A 20371-nucleotide genomic window follows, 5' to 3' on the forward strand; every position below is an offset into this window, starting at 1 on the left:
AGTCGCAACTATTCAAATATTATCAAATTGCGCTACCTATTTAATCGCGTAACAAAAATCTTACTCGCGTACAAAAGCTATACGCTTAAAACTATTCCAGCAACACTCGCAATGCCATACGACAAAATTATACAATATATAACGAATCCGCATAATTGCCATTATATCACAGAATATTTATAAATATATACATCGCACTTATAAAACAACTCAAATATTTACTGGTTGTCACATCCTCTCCCTCTTATAGGATTCTGTCCTCAGAATCTAGGAGAATAGTTGAGGGTACCCGTTCCATATTTCAGATTCTAAATCCCACGTTGCCTCTTCAACTCTAGGATTCCTCCACAATACTTTCACCAAACTTACTGATTTATTTCTAAGAATTCTCTCTTGTCGATCCAGTATCTGCACGGGTTGCTCTTCATATGATAAATCGGCTTGAATTTCCACTGGATCAATTTCTATCACATGATTGGCGTCCGGATTATACTTCTTTAGTAATGAGACATGAAATACATTATGCACGTGCTAATATTGTGGCGGCAAGGCTAGCTCATAAGCAACTTTCCCTACTTGGTTCAAGATTTCAAAAGGTCCGATGTATCTTGGAGCTAATTTCCTTTTCTTATCGAATCGGGTCAAACCCTTCCATGGTGATACTTTTAGCAATACAGCTTCCCCAATTTCGAATTTCACATCCTTCCGGGTGGGGTCCGCGTATTTCTTTTATATATTCTGAGCAGCAATGAGTCTCTTCTTGATCACAGTGACGGTGTCCTTCATATGCTGAATCAATTCAGGTCTAAAAATCTTTCCTTCCCCAACTTCATCCTAACTTGTCGGTATTTTACACTTTCGCCCATTTAAAGCTTCGTATGGTGGCATGCCAATACTTAAATGGTAACTATTGTTATCTGAGAATTCTACGAGTGGTAGATGATCGTCACAACTTCCCAAAAAATTAATTACACAGCTTCCCAACATATCTTCGATTGTCTGGATTGTTCGTTCGCTTTGGCCATTGGTTTGTAGATGATATGCTGTACTCATGTTTAATTTCGTTCCGAGATTTTCTTAAAATTGGCTCCGGAATCTCGAATTGAATCGCGTGTCTCGATCTGAACTATCGATATAGGTACATCATGGTGTAACATAATTTCACGTACATACATATGAACTAGTCTGTCTAACGAAGACTTCTCATTGATTGGAAGAAAATGTGCCGACTTCGTAAGGCGATCAACTATCACCCAAATTGCATCGTGTCCAGAACGTGTTCACGGTAAATCCACTACAAAATCCATGGAAATATTTTCCCACTTCCATTCTGGAATCTTCAATGGTTGAATCAACCACTTGGTTTCTGATGTTCTGCTTTCACTCTTTGGCATGTGTCGCATTTTGAAACCCATTTTGCAATTTCTCTTTTCATGTTCGGCCACCAGAAACTCTTCTTCAAATCATGGTACATTTTAGTACTTCCTGGATGAATCAAAAATCTTGAGTTGTGTGCTTCTTGCAAAATATCCTTCTTCAATTCAGCCACATTTGGAATCCAAATTCTTGTCGAAAATCTCAACACACCTTGTTCATCTTTTTGTGTACATATCTCTTCTCCTGTTGACTGATTATTCTCTTGAGTCATTACTTCATCCTGGCATTTCTTTATCCTCTCTAGTAGTGTTGGTTGAAAACTAATGGCACAACACATTTTTTCCGCTCCTCCATGATCACAAAGCTCTAATTGCAATTTTTCAACTTCATCTGATAATTCCTTCAGCATTGATATCATACTTAGCTTTTCCTTCCTACTTAAAGCGTCTGCTACCACGTTGGCCTTTCCTGGATGATATTATATCGAACAATCATAGTCTTTGATCAATTCAACCATCAGCGCTGTCTCATATTTAGCTCCTTCTGAGTAAAGAGGTACTTCAGACTTTTGTGATCCGTGTATATCTCGTACTTTTTCCCATATAAGTAGTGTCTCCATAGTTTCAAAGCAAACACTATCACAGCTAATTCTAAGTCATGAGTTGGGTACTTCTGTTCATATGGTTTAAGTTGTCTTGAAGCATACGCTATCACCTTCCCGTGTTGCATCAATACGCATCCAAGTCCTTTATAAGACACATCACTGTATATCACAAAATCTCCCTTGTCATCTGGTAATGCTAAAACCGGAGCAGTTACCAGTCTTTTCTTCAATTCTTGAAAACTACTTTCACACTTCTCCGTCCATTCAAACTTCTCATTCTTATTTGTCAATTTGGTCAGTGGCACGACAACCTTCAAAAAATCCTTTACAAATCTTTTTTAGTATCCCGCTAGTCCCATAAAACTTCTCACTTCTATTGGCGTCTTCGGTGCCTCCCAATTCATTACAGCCTCGATCTTTTCAGGATCTACCCTAATTCCCTCACTTCCAAAAATGTGTCCTAGAAATCTTACTTCAGTTAACCAAAACTCACATTTCGAGAACTTGACATACAATCTCTCCTTTCGCTACACTTCCAAAACTATTGTTAGATGCTCCGCGTGATCATCTTCTGTCTTTGAATATACTTAAATATCATCGATGAAAACTATGATAAACTTGTCCAAGTACCCTTGAATACACGATTCATTAAATCCATGAAAGCATCCGGTACAATATTCGTCAACCCAAAAGCCATAACGAGAAATTCGTAATGTCCATATCTTGTTCGAAAAGCCGTTTTCAGTATAAAGACTTAATCTTCAATTGGTGGTATCCCGATCACAGATCAATCTTTGAAAAATAAGAGGCTCCTTTGAGTTGGTCAAACAGATCATCAATCCTAGGTAAAGGGTATCTATTCTTAATCGTTAACTTGTTCAATTCTCGATAATCTATATAAAGTCTCATGCTCCCGTACTTTTTCTTCACAAACAAAACTGGCGTGCCCCACGGTGAAACACTTGGTCTTATAAATCCCTTGTCTAGTAGTTCTTGTATTTGCTTTTCTAGTTCCTTCATCTCCGTTGGTGCCATCCTATATGGAGCTTTCGAAATAGGTTCGGTGCCGGGTGCAAGATCTATTGTAAACTCAATTTGTCGGTCCGGGGGTAAGCCAGGAAGCTCTTCAGGAAAAACATCTAGAAAATCTCTTACTACTGGAATATCTTTCGGATTAGAAACTTCTCTACTCTTATCAACTACATACGCCAAATACGCTTTGCATCCTTTCCGAATCAACTTCTTTGCTTGCATCGAGATGAGGAATGTCTGAGTTTGCCTTTGGCCCATGAATGTCACTTTCTTACCTTGCGGTGTACTTAATAGTACCCATTTACCCTTACAGTCTATTTGAGTACTGAAACTTGTCAGCCAATCCATCCCTAAGATTACGTCAAATTCGTCTAATTGGAAATGAATGAGGTTTGGAGTAAAAACGTGTCCGGCTATCTCTATTGCACAATGAGGGAAAATATGATTTACAAATACTCTATCTTGATTAGCTAAGATAATGAATAAGGGCTCATGCATCAATTGGATTTCACAATTCAACTTATCAACAAAAGACTTCGAAATAAATGATCTGGTGGCTCTCGAATTAATCAGTACTTTAGCACTAGCAGCATTCACAGAAAGCGTACCTAACACCACATCGGAACTTTGAATTACATCCTTCACGTTCAAGTTGAAAGTTCTTGCTTGAGCTGGATAAGTCAAAGCTGGATGATTTGAAGATGATGCTATCTGAGGTTGATTGAAAGACATTGGGAATGATGATGCTGGCATAGGAGCTGCTTGATTCACAGGGTAGGGTACAATGGTCATTTGCAACAATTGATTGTTACCCACTCCTTTGCACTCTCGTGACACATGACCTGCTTTCCCACACTTATAACACGTGATGTTGACCTTCTGATTCTTACATTCATGAGCATAATGGCCCTTCGTATGACACTTGAAACAAACTACATTCGCCTTATTGCAGATTCCTGTATGTCGCCTATTATAAATCTTACATTCCGGAACTGATCCTTGCGGGGGTTTCTGTCCACTAGTTAATTGAGATCTCGTTTCTTGTGATTTATTCCCAAATTATCTCCTCTTGAAGTTCCCGGGTCCACTCTGAGGTTTAATCCTTTGATTAGTTCTCTGATTCTGACCCTTGTAACTTGAGCCTTCTTCTCCCATTTCAAATCTTCTTTTCTTGTTGCCTGTCTCCTTTTAATTTTGCTCACTCTCGCCTTCAATTACCATCGCCTTCTGAACCACTCCAGCATAAGTAGACAACTCAAAAGCTGCCACACGACTCATTAACCAAGGCTTCAATCCCTGTTGGAACCTTTTTGCCCTTTTCTCTTCAGAATCAACATACTCTCCCATAAATCTAGAAAGTTCTGTAAACTTCTTCTCGTATTCTCCAACTGTCATATTGTCTTGCTTCAACTCGAAAAACTTCATCTCCATTTGTGTTTGCATATAGCGAGGAAAATACTTTTTCAAGAACATTCTCTTAAACCTATCCCAAGTAATAACTTCAGCAGCTTCTAAAGCTTTTGCCGACTCCCACCAATAGTTCAATTCGCTTTTAAGAAAATAAGTGGCATACTCCACCTTCTGATTATCTCCAACATTTTTTAAGGCAAAGGCCTTTTCCATTTCCTAAAGCCAAGCATGAGCTTCTACCGGGTCTTGAGTTCCTCTAAATTCTGGGGGTTTTACAGATTGTAATGTTTTGAAAGTAGTGATGTTTTCTGGGGGTGGTTGAGGTGGATGCATTTGTTGAAGAAGTTGTTGCTGTTGGGCTATAGTAGCAGTTTGTTGACGTACCAATTCCATAAGTTGTGCTATATCGGGGTTTTGGTTTTCTCCTTCATTTTCTTGGTTATTTACAGGTCTTCCTCGGGCTCTCCTAGGTGCCATTATCTGAAATAAGAGTTACACAGTTTGAGTGATACAGAATTAGGGTATTATTTTGCAGTCATCATGGTATACAGTTTTTAAACAATAAAGGTGATACATGGTAATAAGCAAGAAATTTTTAAAGGAGCAACTATAGGAAACAAAGAAAGTGCATAACTGAATTTAACATGGTTCAAGTTGAAAGGTGCGAATCACAAGGTACAAATACGATTACAGATCCGAATTAAAACAGTACGGGAGTCTAGAAATGGGAACAAATAACATAGTAAATAAAAGAGGCAACCTAATCCAAGCAACTAAAGGTCAAGTCCCCTAGAACTCGTCCTAAGCCTCCTTCTCGGACTCCTACTCACGGGTCCTTGTGATGTCGGGGGTAGTGTCCTCACATAGCATCTTGACCACGCTCCCAAGCTCATCTACTATCATCTGCACAGTAATCTGACTAGTCCGGTTGTGATGCACGGGGATCTCCTCCAATCTTGATGTGGCCACCTGGATCAGTGACTCGAGCCTCGAAATGGTTTTCGCCTTAGGTCCGTTACCCATCACTTGCTTACTTGCATAGAGCTCTTCAAGACGTTCCATCAGCCTGACATACTTTCCTTGGAGAGTGTCATGATGCAGCCTTAAGTCAGTATATATAAAGAAAGCAATTGTGTCCCTCTGCGGGGCCAAAGATGATGAGTGTGCACGTTGCTGTCAAGTAATATATATATAAAAGGTTAGATACGGTTTACTCGAATATCGCGCATTAGTACTCCCAATATTATAGTATATACTCATACTTCCTATAGTCCTAATTGGGCTGTCCAGGGACTTCAAACCTAGGCTCTGATACCGACTCTGTCACACCCCAAACCAATAACACACACACACACACTAAATAAATGCGAACCATAATTATATTACAAACTTATAAGTCCAAAAGATGATAATAATACGATTACAAACCCAACCAAAAAATATTAACAATCCCGAGATCTTTACAAGTTTAGAGTTTGGAATAGCCCTTCTAACTAATACCACATTTACAAACTGGCAGATTTTGCCTAATCTATGCATATATATACTACCTGCGCCCTCAAATGGTCTTTACCCTGCCTACCGGTTGACTTACGGGCGGTCTTCTTGATACGAACCATGATTGCGAGCTATAGAACAGGGTTAAATACAAGAAAATGAGCTAAAATGCTCAACAAGTACTATCAGTTCTACTATACATGGCATTATCTCAAAATCTTGGGTTCATAGATCAAGGGGTTATAGATGCTTGTAAGAATGACAATAAGAAATATGAAGTTTTAATATAAGGACATGGCAGAATCATAGCAATTGAAACATGGCATATGGTATCATGGCATCGGGAAACATGTTATAATCAATTAAATATCAAATCATCAAAATTCATTTTAGGACGCTACGAATTACAGGCGGTGATCAGCCGTGAAGTTATCCCGAACCGTGCTGGGTTCTCAAATATAATGGGATCCCTAGGCTATATGTGAGCCTATCAATAGGTGTGAAAAGGACTTGCATCTAGTCCAATCCAATCCACTAAGTCAAGAAAACATTTATTTTATTTTTAATGATTTATAACATGGATGCCAGGGAAAAATTAGGTATCACTTTAATGGAATTATAACAAGAGAATACAAATTCACTAATGAGGTTCGCTTTAGGGAAGTTGGTAGAGAGTTTAGTATTCACGGTCTCATGGATAGGGAGTGTTTTGAAGGTAAGGTACAAACAAGTTTACGAGTTATTAACTGAAGTATTTGAATTAATTAATGACATGGTGGTTATTACAACTAATTAGCATTCACGTAAAGTATGTATACTTGCGACAATTATAAGCATAAGGAGGTAGTAACTTGCCTTTCAACAGTTCTAAGATTATTCGATCTTGACGGCCCGAGTCTTCCTCTTGGCTTCGGAAGCTACACATTATATTAACCTCATTACTATTCACCCTTTAACACCTTATAAGCCTATAAGCTCCTAGACTAACTTTCACCCTTAACATAACTACATAAAAACTTATGATTATTAGAATACACATAACTTAATCATATGCAATTCAAGTAATCCACATAGTCACATAATCACATAATGGCATGACATATACTACTTAGTTATTTATATTATAATATCACCTAAATACCCAAGCACATAATCAAGTAACACATAATAACTATTATTGAATTTAACTTAAACCTAAAGATAATGTGCAACGCTTAGACTCTTCACCTCTAAGTCCCAATTACAACGAACAACACTAAAGTTTCCTAAGACCACTCGAAGGGTTCTCCTCGGGTGCCTTGGTGGAAATGGGATGTCTCTACCTTGGGCCTTCACTCCAAACCATTCCCCAAAGGTTGTTAAGACTCTAAACTGACTTTTAAAGTTGGTAAGACTCAGGGACCTCACACCTATAGGCTTGCAAAGATCAATACTCACACTAAGGTTTCCTGCTAACACCAGTTTGCACTACCCGCGCTCCTTGGCAGAAATATTGACTTCTACATTGGGCCTTCTAACAAAACCAATTCCCATGGATTTTTAAGACTGAAATCTAACTCTCAGACTTGGTTTCAGGCCAAGGCCTCACCTGGGCCTCTCTAGGCCTCTGCCCAAAGTTGACACTGTCCAGCCTCCCTCGAATTCACTCTGTTTGTTTTTACTTACTTAAAACTCACTTTTCTCACTCAATTTTTAAATCTAGGTTTGTTAAACTTCCTAAGGATGCATTATACTTATTTAAGCCAAGGCCCCATGAAGGCCTAGCTTATGGCGTGGTTATAATCGACCAAAGTTCAAGCTTACGCAGTCCTGCCCTGTTCTGAGTTACTCTCGTAAATGTGTGTGTGCACCTACCTAATTGCAAGTTTTTCAACAAATCAAAGCCATCTGACTCAAGTACAACTCAAATCCTAACTCCAGTAAACTCAGGCCAAGCAAGGCCTCACCAAAACTCACCTAAAACAGCCTATACTTATGGTGAAAAATTCTGCTACATAGTGCCTAGTGTACCTCCTTCCACATTAACTCCCATTTCAATACCAAAACCAACAAATCTAAACTAAAATATACAAAACCCTATTGAATATCATTTTATGGAAAAATAAGAGCATAAACCTAGCCATATAAGTCATTTATCGAGGCAATACAAAGAGCATAGCAGAACAAATTTTATATATGAAATTTTAAGCAAATTTCCGAACTAAAAATACATGGTATCAACTTGATGGCTACTAGATTTGATTAGGACTTATCAAGGCACATAGCATACTAGCATTTCAGAGAAAAACCCATGGCATGCATTACACAAAACTCAAATTTAAGCCACATAGCACATTTGTCCGAAATATCATTTATACTACGCCATGCAAGTATTAACTTCCACTTTTATCATAAAAATCATAGCATGCATGGATGGAAAATTTGTAAAAATATATTTTTAAAAGATCATAAGTTCTTTAAAAGCCACATGCAAAGTCTCTTTCTTTTTGAAAACAAATAAAACTAACACACAAACTACAAAATCCATTCGACAAGATATTAGCCCTTACTAAATTATTTTAAACTTATTGTTAAGATAAAAGTCACCGAATTCGGTTGTTTTTGTTGTTTTAAATATTTGTAATTTTTGGAGGAGAATTTCCCGCCTATTATTACTGAATTTAAAATAAAATCACAACTAATATTAAATTCCACCGATTAAAAGCGACCGACTATAAATTCCACGGAATAAAAGCGACTTCATCAACGAAAATTCTAGTTGACTTTAAATTCTACCGAAATCGGTGGAGTTTTATGTTGGTGGCTTTTAGTTGGTGATATTTAGTTATTCTTGTTGTAGTGTATTACATTCTTGTATTTATGTAAAAATATAGCCTATTTTTTCCAACATTAAAATATCAATTACTTACACTTGTTAATTTTCAAAATGTAAAAAAATCTAAATTAACTTGCAACATTAAGACCTAGTACATATTAATTTAACTTGATAACTCTCTCATCCAATAAATTCAAAGTTTCAACTTCCAAGTAAACTAAAATAACCAAACTTCCAAATTTCATCCAAGTACTGGTTCTAACTAAACTAAATAAAAAGTTCTAACTTCTAAATTTCATCCAAGTACTGGTTCTAAAAATATTTTTCCCGATCTTCTTTCGGCGTAATCTTCTGTACAAAAAGAAAACAAATATGTGATGTAAGATTATATACTCTAAATAAAATAATGGCTTCAATGGCAAAGAGGTTTAATATAGAAGCAGCAGAAAAAACCTTTATATGTATCCCTCTGCCAACCAAGTCAGCAAAATTTAAAAAAACAGGTTTTGTAGTACGATAACTTCATGATTATGGTCTCTACAAACTTGTTGATCTTTGTCTTATTCCAACGTCAAACAGAATAAGTGTCATTCTTTTCTCTCTATTGTTCCTGGTAGCCCAAGTACTTTCTCATTACAAGTCCTGGAAATCTCCTCTACTGTGTCACTAGCTGTAAAGTCAGTGAATGCAACAACTTTCTCTACTAGTGAATCCGCTGCAACCTTTGTTGCATTCTAGCAGAAAGAAAGCCCGTGATCATGTATATCAAAATCTTAGGCTTATATATTGTCAAGGCTTGACCATAATTTTTACCAAACACAAGGACTGTGTCAAATGATAGATTTAAGTAAGCATTTATATAAAACCTTGTCATTTTTTTGGCTAAATTGAATATATATATAAAGAAGAAACAAAGAATACAGGATGACCCTGGCTCTATGACAGGCCCTAGAGGGCTATCTATAAGCAATCTACATAGACAGATTACAGATAGAAAGAACATCAAAGCAGGGAACCCAAAACTCTAATCTAGCCAAATATGAAAGTCATCTATACAGGAGTTATGCATAAACCAAACTGAAGAGTGCAATCTAGTTCTAATATCTAGGAGGATGCCTTCCAAAAGTCTAGCTAGAGGGATGCAGGCTTTATCGTGGAGATGAACATTTCTCTCACGCCAAATGTGGTAGGCAAAGACTTGAAGAGTGAGGAGAGCAAGCTGTTAGTGAGGAATAGGGGATATAGATCCCCAAGTGTAAATAAAATCCATCCAAGTAGAGCAACTAGAGTGAGTGCCAAGCATAGTGGCGAGATGAGCTAGGATGTGACTGCTGTATGAACAATGAATAAAAAGTTGAGAGGATGTCTCGTGCCCCCTGGGCATAGAAGGCATTACTCAGAGATGTCAATGCTAAATGAAGCCAATCTATCAAAAGTATAGAGATGCCCCAATGTAAGAAGCCATGAATGTGGAGCATAGAGATGAATGAGCAACTTGTGCCATATGTAATGGTGCCATGTGACCTCAGGAAGCCTAGCTCTAATTGAATCCCAGATGTGCCAAGTAGAAAGCTTTGGTAAAATTATGTCATTCCAGCAAATCATATCATGTTTACGTAAATCAAAAGAAGGAAAATCAAAGTTAGCCAGCCAATAATGAAGTTTCGGTTGGATGTGGTGCACTCTAGTGGTGGGGTAGGAAGAAGCCAATGCCCAAAACTAATCAATGAGTGAACCGTATCTGTGGGAGGAGAAGAAGCTTGAGTTATGATAGAATCAGTAGAGGCCTGTGCAAGGCACTCATTATGCCACCAATGATCAAACCATAAAGAGCTACGAAGACCATTCCCAAGTTTAGAGTGTATGAACTGTCTAGCTAGCGGACGAAGTTGAAGAACTTTGCGCCAAATCCAAGAGCAATCTGTGGGCTCTTTCATGGTACAAAAATGAGAGTGTTTGAGTGCTGTTGTATTTATCCAAGATGCTCACAAAGATGAGGCCTTGGAAATTATATGACACAGGTGCCCCATAATCTGTGCCTTGTTCTATTCTTTAGTTTTTCTGATGTCAAGGCCACCCTCAAGCCTGGGCATAGTGATTTGAGCCCAAGAAATTTTGGCCCCTCCCTTGGTGTTAGCATCGCCCTTCCAGAGAAACGTCATAAGAATAATATGCAATCTAGTATGCACCACACCAGGAATAAGGAAATGTTTTGACCAAAAGTGCGTAATGGCAGAGAGCACCACTCGAATAAGCTGAATTATACCAGCTATAGATAGAACTATAGTGGTCCAGGAATTTAGCTTAGCAGTTATCTTATCAATTAAGGGCATACAATCATTATAAGATAGTTTAGTAGATATAAGGGGAACACCCAAAAATCTCACAGGGATGGCATAAGTGTCATCAAACCAAAAAATAAAATCTCTAGTACACCCACCAAAAAGACTGTACTTTTGGCAATACTGGCACGCAAGCCACTCCATTCAGAGAACAAGTGAAGGTCTCTCAGAAGGTGCGAAACAGAATCTGTATCCCCTCGAGAAAAAAGAAGCACATCATGTACATAGAGTAAGTGGGTTAATTTCAAATCTTTACATTTCCAATGAAATTTGAACATGTCAGGGGTTTGAGTAAGAATACTTGAAAGAACATTCATAGCAACAATAAATAAGTAAGGGGAAATGGGGTCACCTTGGAGAACTTTCTACCTTGGAAATAACCTGTGATTCCACCATTCACCTTAACAGAATACATAGGAGTTGATATACATGCAAAAATCCAGCTCAAAAATTATGCAGGGAACCCCAATCTCTATAAGGCATGCATCAAAAAATTCCAGTCTAGAGAGTCGAAGGCCTTGTGTAGGTCAATCTTCAAGGCGCACTTAGGAGTGTCAGTCTCTCTAGTGTAACCTTGAAATAATTCTTGGGCCATTAGAATGTTATCTGAAATACAGCGCCCCTTAATAAAAGCTGACTGAGAGATGTTGATCACAGAAAGAAGCACTTGTTGAAGACGAGAAGCAATAATTTTTGCTATGCATTTATATGCAATATTGCACAAGGAGATTGGGCGAAAATCCTTCATGTTAGTTGGAGTATGCACCTTAGGAATCAGAGCTATTATTGTACTATTAATCCCCTTGGGCATAGCTGAGGTGTTAAAAATGTGGTGCACTGCTTGACAAAAGTCGTGACCAACAATATCCCAAGTTCGTGACCAACAATATCCCAAGTTAAGAGATAGAATTCCACAGGAAAACCATCAGGCCCAGGGGCTTTGTTACGCTTCATGGCCTTCAAAGTTTTGTAAATAAGCTCATTAGTGATAGGGGCTTCAACAAGTGAAGAGTGAGCTTCAGAAAGATCACAAGGTTCCAAGGTTGATGCATGGCCAAGAGTGGAAGAGAAATAATCAACAGCAACCCCAGCCACTAACTGATGGCAAAAAATCATGTGTCCCTCTTGGTTTTCAATAGATAAGATTTTGTTTTTATTCCAGTTAACTTTCACTTGATTATGAAAGTAACGATTATTACCGTCACCAAGCTTTAGCCATGAAACTCGAGATTTATGTCTCAGAAGGGCTTCTTCTTGTGTAAGGCAGGTTTCAAGATGGTGGATTGCCTCAGCTTCAGAGGCCAGAAGAGTACTGGTGGAAGATGTAGACAAGGCCCCTTGAATATCATGAAGTGCATTGCGTGCATCTTGCACACGAGAATGTAAATTACCATGCTTCTTATTAAGAGCAGCCATAGCAGTTTTCACAGCCTTCAATTTCCTTGAAAGGATAATCATGGGATCACCAAACCAATTATCAGACCAAGCCCCTGCCATCGTATCATTAAACTCTGCTTGGTCAGACATGAAGGTAAAAAACTGGAAACTTTTGTGCACTTGATGAAGCAGCATTGGGACACAATGCATTAAAGGTGCATGATCCATTAAGCCCCTAGGGTGCACATGAACAAAACCCTCTGTAAACGCAGCAAGCCAATCAGGATTTCCCAGAATTCTATCAAGCCTTTTCAAAATAGGGCCAGCATGATGTTTGTTAGTCCAAGTAGACAATGAGCCTACAGTACGCAACTCAGAAAGGTCACATTGAGTAACACAGTCAAGAAATTGTTGCATGTCTGGAGTCCAATGAAGTCGACCCCTTTGCACTTCATTAATATTAAGGATATAGTTAAAATCCCCACCAACACACCACGACTCTAATATAGATTTGCTAAGAGAGAGTAAATCGTTGATGAGGTTTATTCAAGGCATACACAAAAGTTACATAAAAATGGACTTGCTTTTCAATGAAAGTAATATGGCAGGTGATATGTTGCTCAGATTTAGAAATAGGATTAACAATCCAATATGTGGGGTCCCAACCAACCCATATACGCCCCAAAACATGATGTTCATAGTTAAAAATCCATGACCACTGTTTATTGATACGTTTCGAGACTAAAGTACAATTCTTTTCTTTTACTTTAGTTTTAACATAACACATAAAGCTAAGATTATGACTAGAGATATAGTTGATGACTTCTTATTGATGAGGACTCTTGTTGAGACCTCTAACATTCCAGATAGAAAAGTTCATCTTTGAGAGGAGGATGTGATTGGCTTACCTACCAATCTCAGGCTGCGTTTTGAAATCACTGGAGAAAATCCATCTTTATCTGTCAAGTTTTTTGTTGGAACAGGGGTAAAGCCATGACCACCTGCAGCACCAAGGTCAACAACCAACACATGTTCTTTTTCTTTGCCAGATTCAGAAGCTTTTGGAGTTTTACCCTTTTTCCTTTTCCGGCTACTAGATTTCTCAAGTGAACGAGTCAGAATCTCCTCTTCAATAAGAGCAATCTCACCTTCTTCAAACTGTGCCAAAGTAGCAAAACAGTTTTCATTGGTGTTTCCCAGTAATGAGTCATTATCAAGCCGTTGGGTGTCATTGTCATCTGCTAAGGCAAGGTTACATGCCTGGGCTTGCTCAATGGTTTGATCTTCATCTAAGACAATATCACAGCCAAAAAGTTATCCAACAACATAGGGCACTTCAGAGGTTTGGAAATTTTCAACAAAGTTCTTAGTGACATCCAGGTCGCCCACTTGAGCCTGGGCCTCATCTGTGGCTTGGTCATGCTCAGTCGCTGTGTGCGCCAGTTGGTTAGGAAGTGCGTGCTTTGGTGTGGGGCGCGCGGATTTATTCCTGGCTCGAGAAGATTCATTCCTGCCTCGAGAAGACTCCTTTGCGACTCGAGGCGCAGGCTTAGTGGCCTCTGGGTTCTTGCTGCACCTAGAAAGAGAATGGCTAAAAACTTGACAAATATTGCAAGAGTAGGGGAGTTGGGAATAAAGTACACCAACTTGAACCTTTTCAATTTCTTCATCACAATTTAGAATGGACACCCACACAAAATCAGGGCGAGGTGCATTGTAAACCAAATCTACTTGCACAACAGCGTATTTCATTGGCTCAAATTTTGCAGTTGCCACATCAATTTTAAGTGGTTTTCCTATAGCTTGAGTAATAGAACATAAGCCTTCTCTAGACCAATAGGTGTGGGGCACATCAACCAATTTTATCCAACAAGGGACATGATCAACCAAATTTTTACGAAATTTTGAACCTTCCATTCATGGAGACAAATATAGAGTTTTACCACCCATTTGAACAGAATTCAACCGTAAAATAGCATCTTTAGCAGCAACATAGTCAAATTCAAAGGTAAAATAACCTTAAGAGCTATAGTAAACACGTGACAAGCCTTTATTTTCCCAGAATTTGAATGCTTGTTCTTTGACAAATTTGAAAGCAAAACCGGACCCAATAAAAAAACCAATAATGCTAGTCTCCCATTGGGCCTGCGCCTGTAAGAGGAATTCTTGAGGGGGTTCTACATTCGCAAATCCATCTTCATTAAAGATGATAGTGGCTTGCATTTGAGCTGGGGGAACAGTGGTGTTGGGAACATTTTTTGTAACCATATCTTTCTAGGTGAGGGACTGGATAGGTATAGCATGAGTGACAACATGTGCCAAGTCAACATTAACAGGTGGAACAGGACTATGGTATGGAACATCGTGTGTTGGTTAAACTTAGAACTACATTATGCACTTGAAAATTAGACTATAAATTCTCAAGTGAAGTTTTAGGAGCAACAAGGGTGGGAGGGTCATTACCTTGAATAGGAGTGGCTTGCACAGGTAAGATTCGAGCAGATGTAACTTCTTGAGAGTGTGTGGAGTCCTTTGAGCTAGAAGGACCATTTACCTGGCATGCAGAACCTCCTTGCACAATGAGTTGAATTCCCTCATTCAATCGACGAGCAACTTGAGGTGATAGTGGCCTATCACTTAGGACATCTTCCTCCTGAATATGAGCGAACTCATTGACAAAATCATCAGCAAAACGCATGTCTTCAATAACATTTTGAACCAACTCATGAGCTTCATAATGGTGTCCTATAAAATTAGAAAATTCTTCCGAGTTCATATTTCCTGAATGTTCAGAATTTCTTGACCCCATTTCATGAAAATAAAAGGTAGAAGTGTTCGTCTCTGCAGGATGAACACTAGCGAACAGCAGGAGTGAGTAAAAGAACAAGAAACAGAGAGATAAAAGCTTGAAAATAAATTGTTACAGGTGGATTAATGGTGGATGAAGAAGAAACAATGATAAAAAATGGTAAAAAGATTGGGGGGAAGAGAAAAGTACTAGGCGGGAGACAGATTAGGAAATAAAAGTACAGAAGTTAGTGACCAACGGATATTAAATCTGGATAAAAGAGTGGTGTCTATGGTGAATTAGTTAGGCGGGAGAAGCCATCTAGAGAGAAACATTTCTCCGATGTACAACCTTGTCATTTCTAATCCTGGTAAATCAGAACTTAAGGATTATGTAGGATTCCTGTAGATGATTATATTTGGCATATGTTAGTCCCTTAACAATATAACAAGAATTACAGAAGGGGGGTTGAATGGAATTCTTGAAAATTTTTCTTGAATAAAAATTGTTCTAACTCAATTATATATATGAATGTGAATTAATTAGCAGAATGCGGAATAGTTACTTGAAATGAATCAAAACACAAGTAATTAAAAATAAGAGTCTTTAAAAACTTTCTGGTGGATTTGAATGATTCCACCAGAGATATATAATATATATCGAGAGAACTCTGTGTGCAAAAAGCTCACAGCTGCTTAAAAAATGATAACAACTAAGAACGAGAGAAATGCTAAGAATGCAGCTTACAAATGTTTCTCTCTTTGTTGCTTGGTCTCTTAGTTCTTATTCTATTTGCTGCTTCTTGGTTTATATATCACCAAGATTACAAAGTAATAAGACATGATAATAAAACAAAAACTATCAAGTCTAATACAATGCTACTTCATTACTCTATTCCATCATCTTTGAATATCTTCATAATAGCATGTAAATGGCAATGCTTCTTTGTTCTCGAAAACCCAGTTGAATAGGCTACCACATTCCATTTGCATACACTCAACGCATGTGACTGTGTTGTCACGGTCAACAGATATTTGAATTCTTTATCCATTGGGTTTATGATCATCCGTCGAGTTAATGATCATCCATCAGATTGTTGATCATCCGTCAAATCCATTGTTGTTCATCCGTCAGGTAGCAATCAGGCACTTGACTCCATTTCATTTATGCAGAATTACAAGACATCATATATGTACAATTAATCAACCTATTCTGCATATCTAGTTACAGTCAACATGACTTAAGTACTACTACAGATTCTAAACAATGTGTATGCAGAAATGTGCTACAGACTTATTGTTACATAAGCTACTCACTCGATGGATAATAAGTCATCATCCGTCGGGACTATATTGAGTCATCCGTCGGGACTATAATCCTTATCCGTCGAGTGCTACAAAATTTATAAAGTAAAATCTACCTGGGTGTTTTGTTAATGAAATCATCAAGTTCACAACATATACACAACAATCTCCCCCAATTTATGTCTACTGAAATTGTAGCCATAAATTAAGAGAAACTTGATGATAACAAAACACCCTAGAAGTACAACTTTAAAAGAAAGTAGATAATACTGGAAAGTGCTTCAAATAACAAAATGTACAAAGTTTAGCTCACAGTCATTTTCAAGGTGCTCCTCTAGCCTGAGCAGATTTATCTAGTTTCTTGAAGGTCTGGATCTCTTTCCAAGCTTTCTGTTGTTTTCTTCAATCTGATTTTGGAGCTGCCTCTGGAATTCCAGTTCATCAGATTCTGAGAGATCTAGCTTTTCTTGCATTTCCAAGAGAGTCTCATTGCTAGAGATGCTCAATTGGTCTTCTAATCTGAAAAATATTCTTACTCCTTTGTCATCCATGAACTCCATCAGCCAGTAGGGCCTTAGTTGCACTCTTCTCCCTGTGTAGGGGATAATTAGAGTCTTTGGGAGTGCATCTTTAGCTCTAACAATCCTTAGTTCTTCAATCTTCTTTAGAACCAATCTTCTTGCAGTAACATTGAACCCAAAGTTCTTCTTAAAAGATGAATAAACCTTAATCAGTACAGCTTGGCTTTCTTGAAGGATCCTGTGAAGTGGCCACTGAATCTCCTTTCCTCCCTTGTACTTGAACACTAACCTTTCAGGTAGGTTTTTGTATGCATCAATTCCTCTCACTTCATCTAGTTCATCCAGATAGAGGTTTAAATCAGAAAAATCCTTGATGTCACATAAGTACAGGTAATCTCCCTTATTGGCTTTAGATTGAGCTTTGACTAGAGATTTGGATTTGAGAGGTGACAGCTTCACTTTCTTGACTGCTCTTAACTTTGTTCTTTTTGGCTTGCTATGGATTGGCAAATTGAAGTCAGGAATTGGTAAATTCTCCCATTCTATTGGCTCATCCTTAGGCACAATAGGTTCACCATGAATGTTCTTGTAGGGATCCACCACCTTGATATCTTCAAATACCACAGAGGGCTTTGATGCTTGAGTTGTAGTTTGAGTGGATTTCTTGGGAAACTGATTCTCCAATTCCTTATCAACAATGTCCAGTTTCCTTTTGGTTCTTTTAGCCATTTCCTTGATTCTTTAAGCTTTCTTCTGTTGTTCAACTTGCTTCTTTGGATCTTGAGATTCAATGATTTTAGATGGCTGAGCAGAAATTTGTTGTGATGAATTTACAGCATGTAGCTTGGCTAAGATAGCAATATGTTCTTTCTTTTGTTTAGCCTTTTTAGCATCTAGAGCAGCTTGCTTCTTTTCCTATTTCAATCTAGCCTTTTCTTCTCTCTTTGCTTGAGCAAATTGAGGATGTCCAGCCACCACACAAATTTCTTTCCCATTCTTGAAAACTTTAGCAATTCTATTTTTTTTCAAAGCTGAATCAGCTGGATCCTTGTAGAAAACAATTGACCTTGACAGAAGCTTCTTTTCATCAAGTTTAGGTGTCTCATACACAGTATCCAAAGGGTTCTTCAATGATGATTTTGGATAATTCACCCTTGATTTCAGAATTATCTTAGCCTTTGGAGATTTGATGCAGGATGACTGTCCCCTTTCCAGATAGTTCATGCTCATCTCATTCACAGAAATTTGCTTGACTTGAGAATGATGGATGGCTGACTTTACCGGCTCCTTGACTAGTTCAAACTTCTTTTGTATATCCTCATCAATCTTCTCCCAGTTGAGTGGACTCAACTTCTTCTTTTCAGCTGCTCTAAAGTTGGCTGCTGCTGCATTTATCAGATCTATACTGTTTGTAACTGGTGGCTTTGAGATAGTAATTGAAGGCACAATTACTGTACTGATTTGGATTTGAAGCCTCTCCCCCTCACTTGGTCCTTTCTCCCCCTTTTTGTTATCATCAAGTTGAGTAGAGGAGGATGTTTGAGCAGCCACTAGTTTTTGAAGTAAATCTGTCTGTTGGGCTTGATGAAGATAAATGGCTGTTAAAGATGCTTCCATGGCTGACATTCTTGTATCCAAGGCATCTATCTTAGTTGCAAGATCAGAATTTTTCCTTAATTACCTCTTGATGTCAAACATTGTGGCTTCTGGAAGCTTAGAATCCATCTTGTCTGAAATGACATTCTTCATCTCATCAGTATCACCCTTGATGGTGTTTACATCCCTAGCATGTTGGAAGCCTTGAATTTGTTGAAGTTGCAGTGAGGTTAGATGTGCCTGAAGGAGCTTCGTGGTGCTGGCATTGGTAGTGGTTTGAAGAGCAGTATTTGTCTGATTGATTAGTTGGATCAGGGTTGTCTTGAAGTAGTGCTCATCACAGTGCTTTGAAAATGCCCATGATGGCATACTTGATCTTGAGCTGGAACCTGCTTCTCCCCTATGTCCATTTCTTTATCTTCACTATCCCCACATCCATTACCAAAGAAATCAGCTGAACCACCAGTCTCATAATCCACATCACCAGCTATAGAGGGCAAAGATGTGATGGCATCCTTAGCTCTTAGCATAGACTGTGTGGTATGCACCAGATTGAGCATCCTTTCTGTATTGTCATTGCCCTGTTCAGCTAGAAGTTGATAAGCTGGAACAGGGTGAGTAAATGCCTCAGCATCAAGGGAGATGGAATCTATAACAGCTTGAGGTTGCTAAGATAGTCCCTCCCTGTCTGCATCCTGGATATTCATTGACTCACTAATAATGACATCCATCCTTATAGCTCCAGTTCTGTATTTCTCTCGTTTTCTCTCTTTTATTGCATCAGGGTCTCACCCTGGCTCCCCACCCTCACAGCCTCACCTTCACCATCTAAGGTGGGACTCCTCTCACTTTCTGTTGCCAATCCTGAAGAAGTGGATTGCATAATTTCACTCATTTCCTCTCCTTTTTCCTGGGAGCAACCCAGACTCTCACTCAAAACACTATTCTCTCTCAATCCTAATAGTGACTGTACAACCACTAATTCTTCTGCACTTAAAATAAGTGAAGTTTGAAGCTGTGCATAGATACTCGACGGATGAGTGATATCCATCGAGTGAGTGGTTTTGCTATTCGACGTATAACTGCTGTTAAGCTTATTCGTCGGGATACAATCACTACTCGATGGATGAGCAATATCCGTCGAGAGAGTAGAAATGAATGAACTAGGAATGGAAACTATTGTGGACTCTGTGCTGATTGAAGATATTTTGGGTACAGATGATTCAACAGTTCCTGAAAGAATTGGCAAGTGAGCCAACAAATCATCTAAAAGATGATGCCCACTTGCACTAGATTTTGGCTTCCCCAACAAAGTTAAAAAAGGGGAATCAAGAATTGATGTGTTTATCATATCCACATCTAGTGAGTTTGTTGGTGAGTTTGGTGTTTGAGGTGCCTCTAGTACTAGAGATTTTGGCTGTGACTCCACAATTATTGGAGTCACATCAAGCTGAATTTGTGAAGGTGCAGTGATTGTATCTTTAGCACCAGTTTGCACAGTGTGTGTACCTTGTGTATCCCCAAGGGTTTTAGATTTCTTCTTTCTGGCATAAGTTTGGGGTGAGCTTGTGTTCCTAACCCTCTTGGCCTGTGCTCTTGGTTGAGAGCTTTGTTCAATAACTACATCCTTTTGGGAGGATGCAGCTAGAAATGAGCTTTTATCCTTTTTAAACACTGCAGTTTGTTGAGAAACTGCAGTGTGGCTAGG

The 20371-nt window shown here is 38.5% G+C and overlaps 1 protein-coding gene across 1 annotated transcript; it reads right to left on the reverse strand.

Moving 5' to 3' along the window:
- Positions 1-1351: 1351 nt before the first annotated feature.
- On the reverse strand, positions 1352-4636 carry LOC141703217 (uncharacterized). The gene is made up of 4 exons (XM_074506801.1): positions 4232-4636; positions 2811-3922; positions 2612-2703; positions 1352-1845 (listed from the first exon to the last, which is right to left on the reverse strand). Exons 1-4 carry the CDS (start codon positions 4634-4636, stop codon positions 1352-1354), a joined length of 2103 nt encoding a protein of 700 aa, XP_074362902.1.
- Positions 4637-20371: the final 15735 nt, after the last annotated feature.

The sequence above is a fragment of the Apium graveolens genome, chromosome 2 (genome assembly GCF_009905375.1).
Source record: "Apium graveolens cultivar Ventura chromosome 2, ASM990537v1, whole genome shotgun sequence".
NCBI classification, from domain to species: domain Eukaryota; kingdom Viridiplantae; phylum Streptophyta; class Magnoliopsida; order Apiales; family Apiaceae; genus Apium; species Apium graveolens.

Bases quoted from the DNA above. Each gene is read 5' to 3' on its own strand.
- LOC141703217 (XM_074506801.1), bottom strand. From the start codon at position 4,636: ATGGAAAAGGCCTTTGCCTTAAAAAATGTTGGAGATAATCAGAAGGTG. The intron at 3,923-4,231 runs GTAATTGAAGGC...TGTCATACGAAG, and splicing joins GAGTGGTTCAGAAGGCGATG to GGCCATTATGCTCATGAATG. The intron at 2,704-2,810 runs GTTTGACCAACT...TTTTCGAACAAG, and splicing joins TTACCTAGGATTGATGATCT to ATATGGACATTACGAATTTC.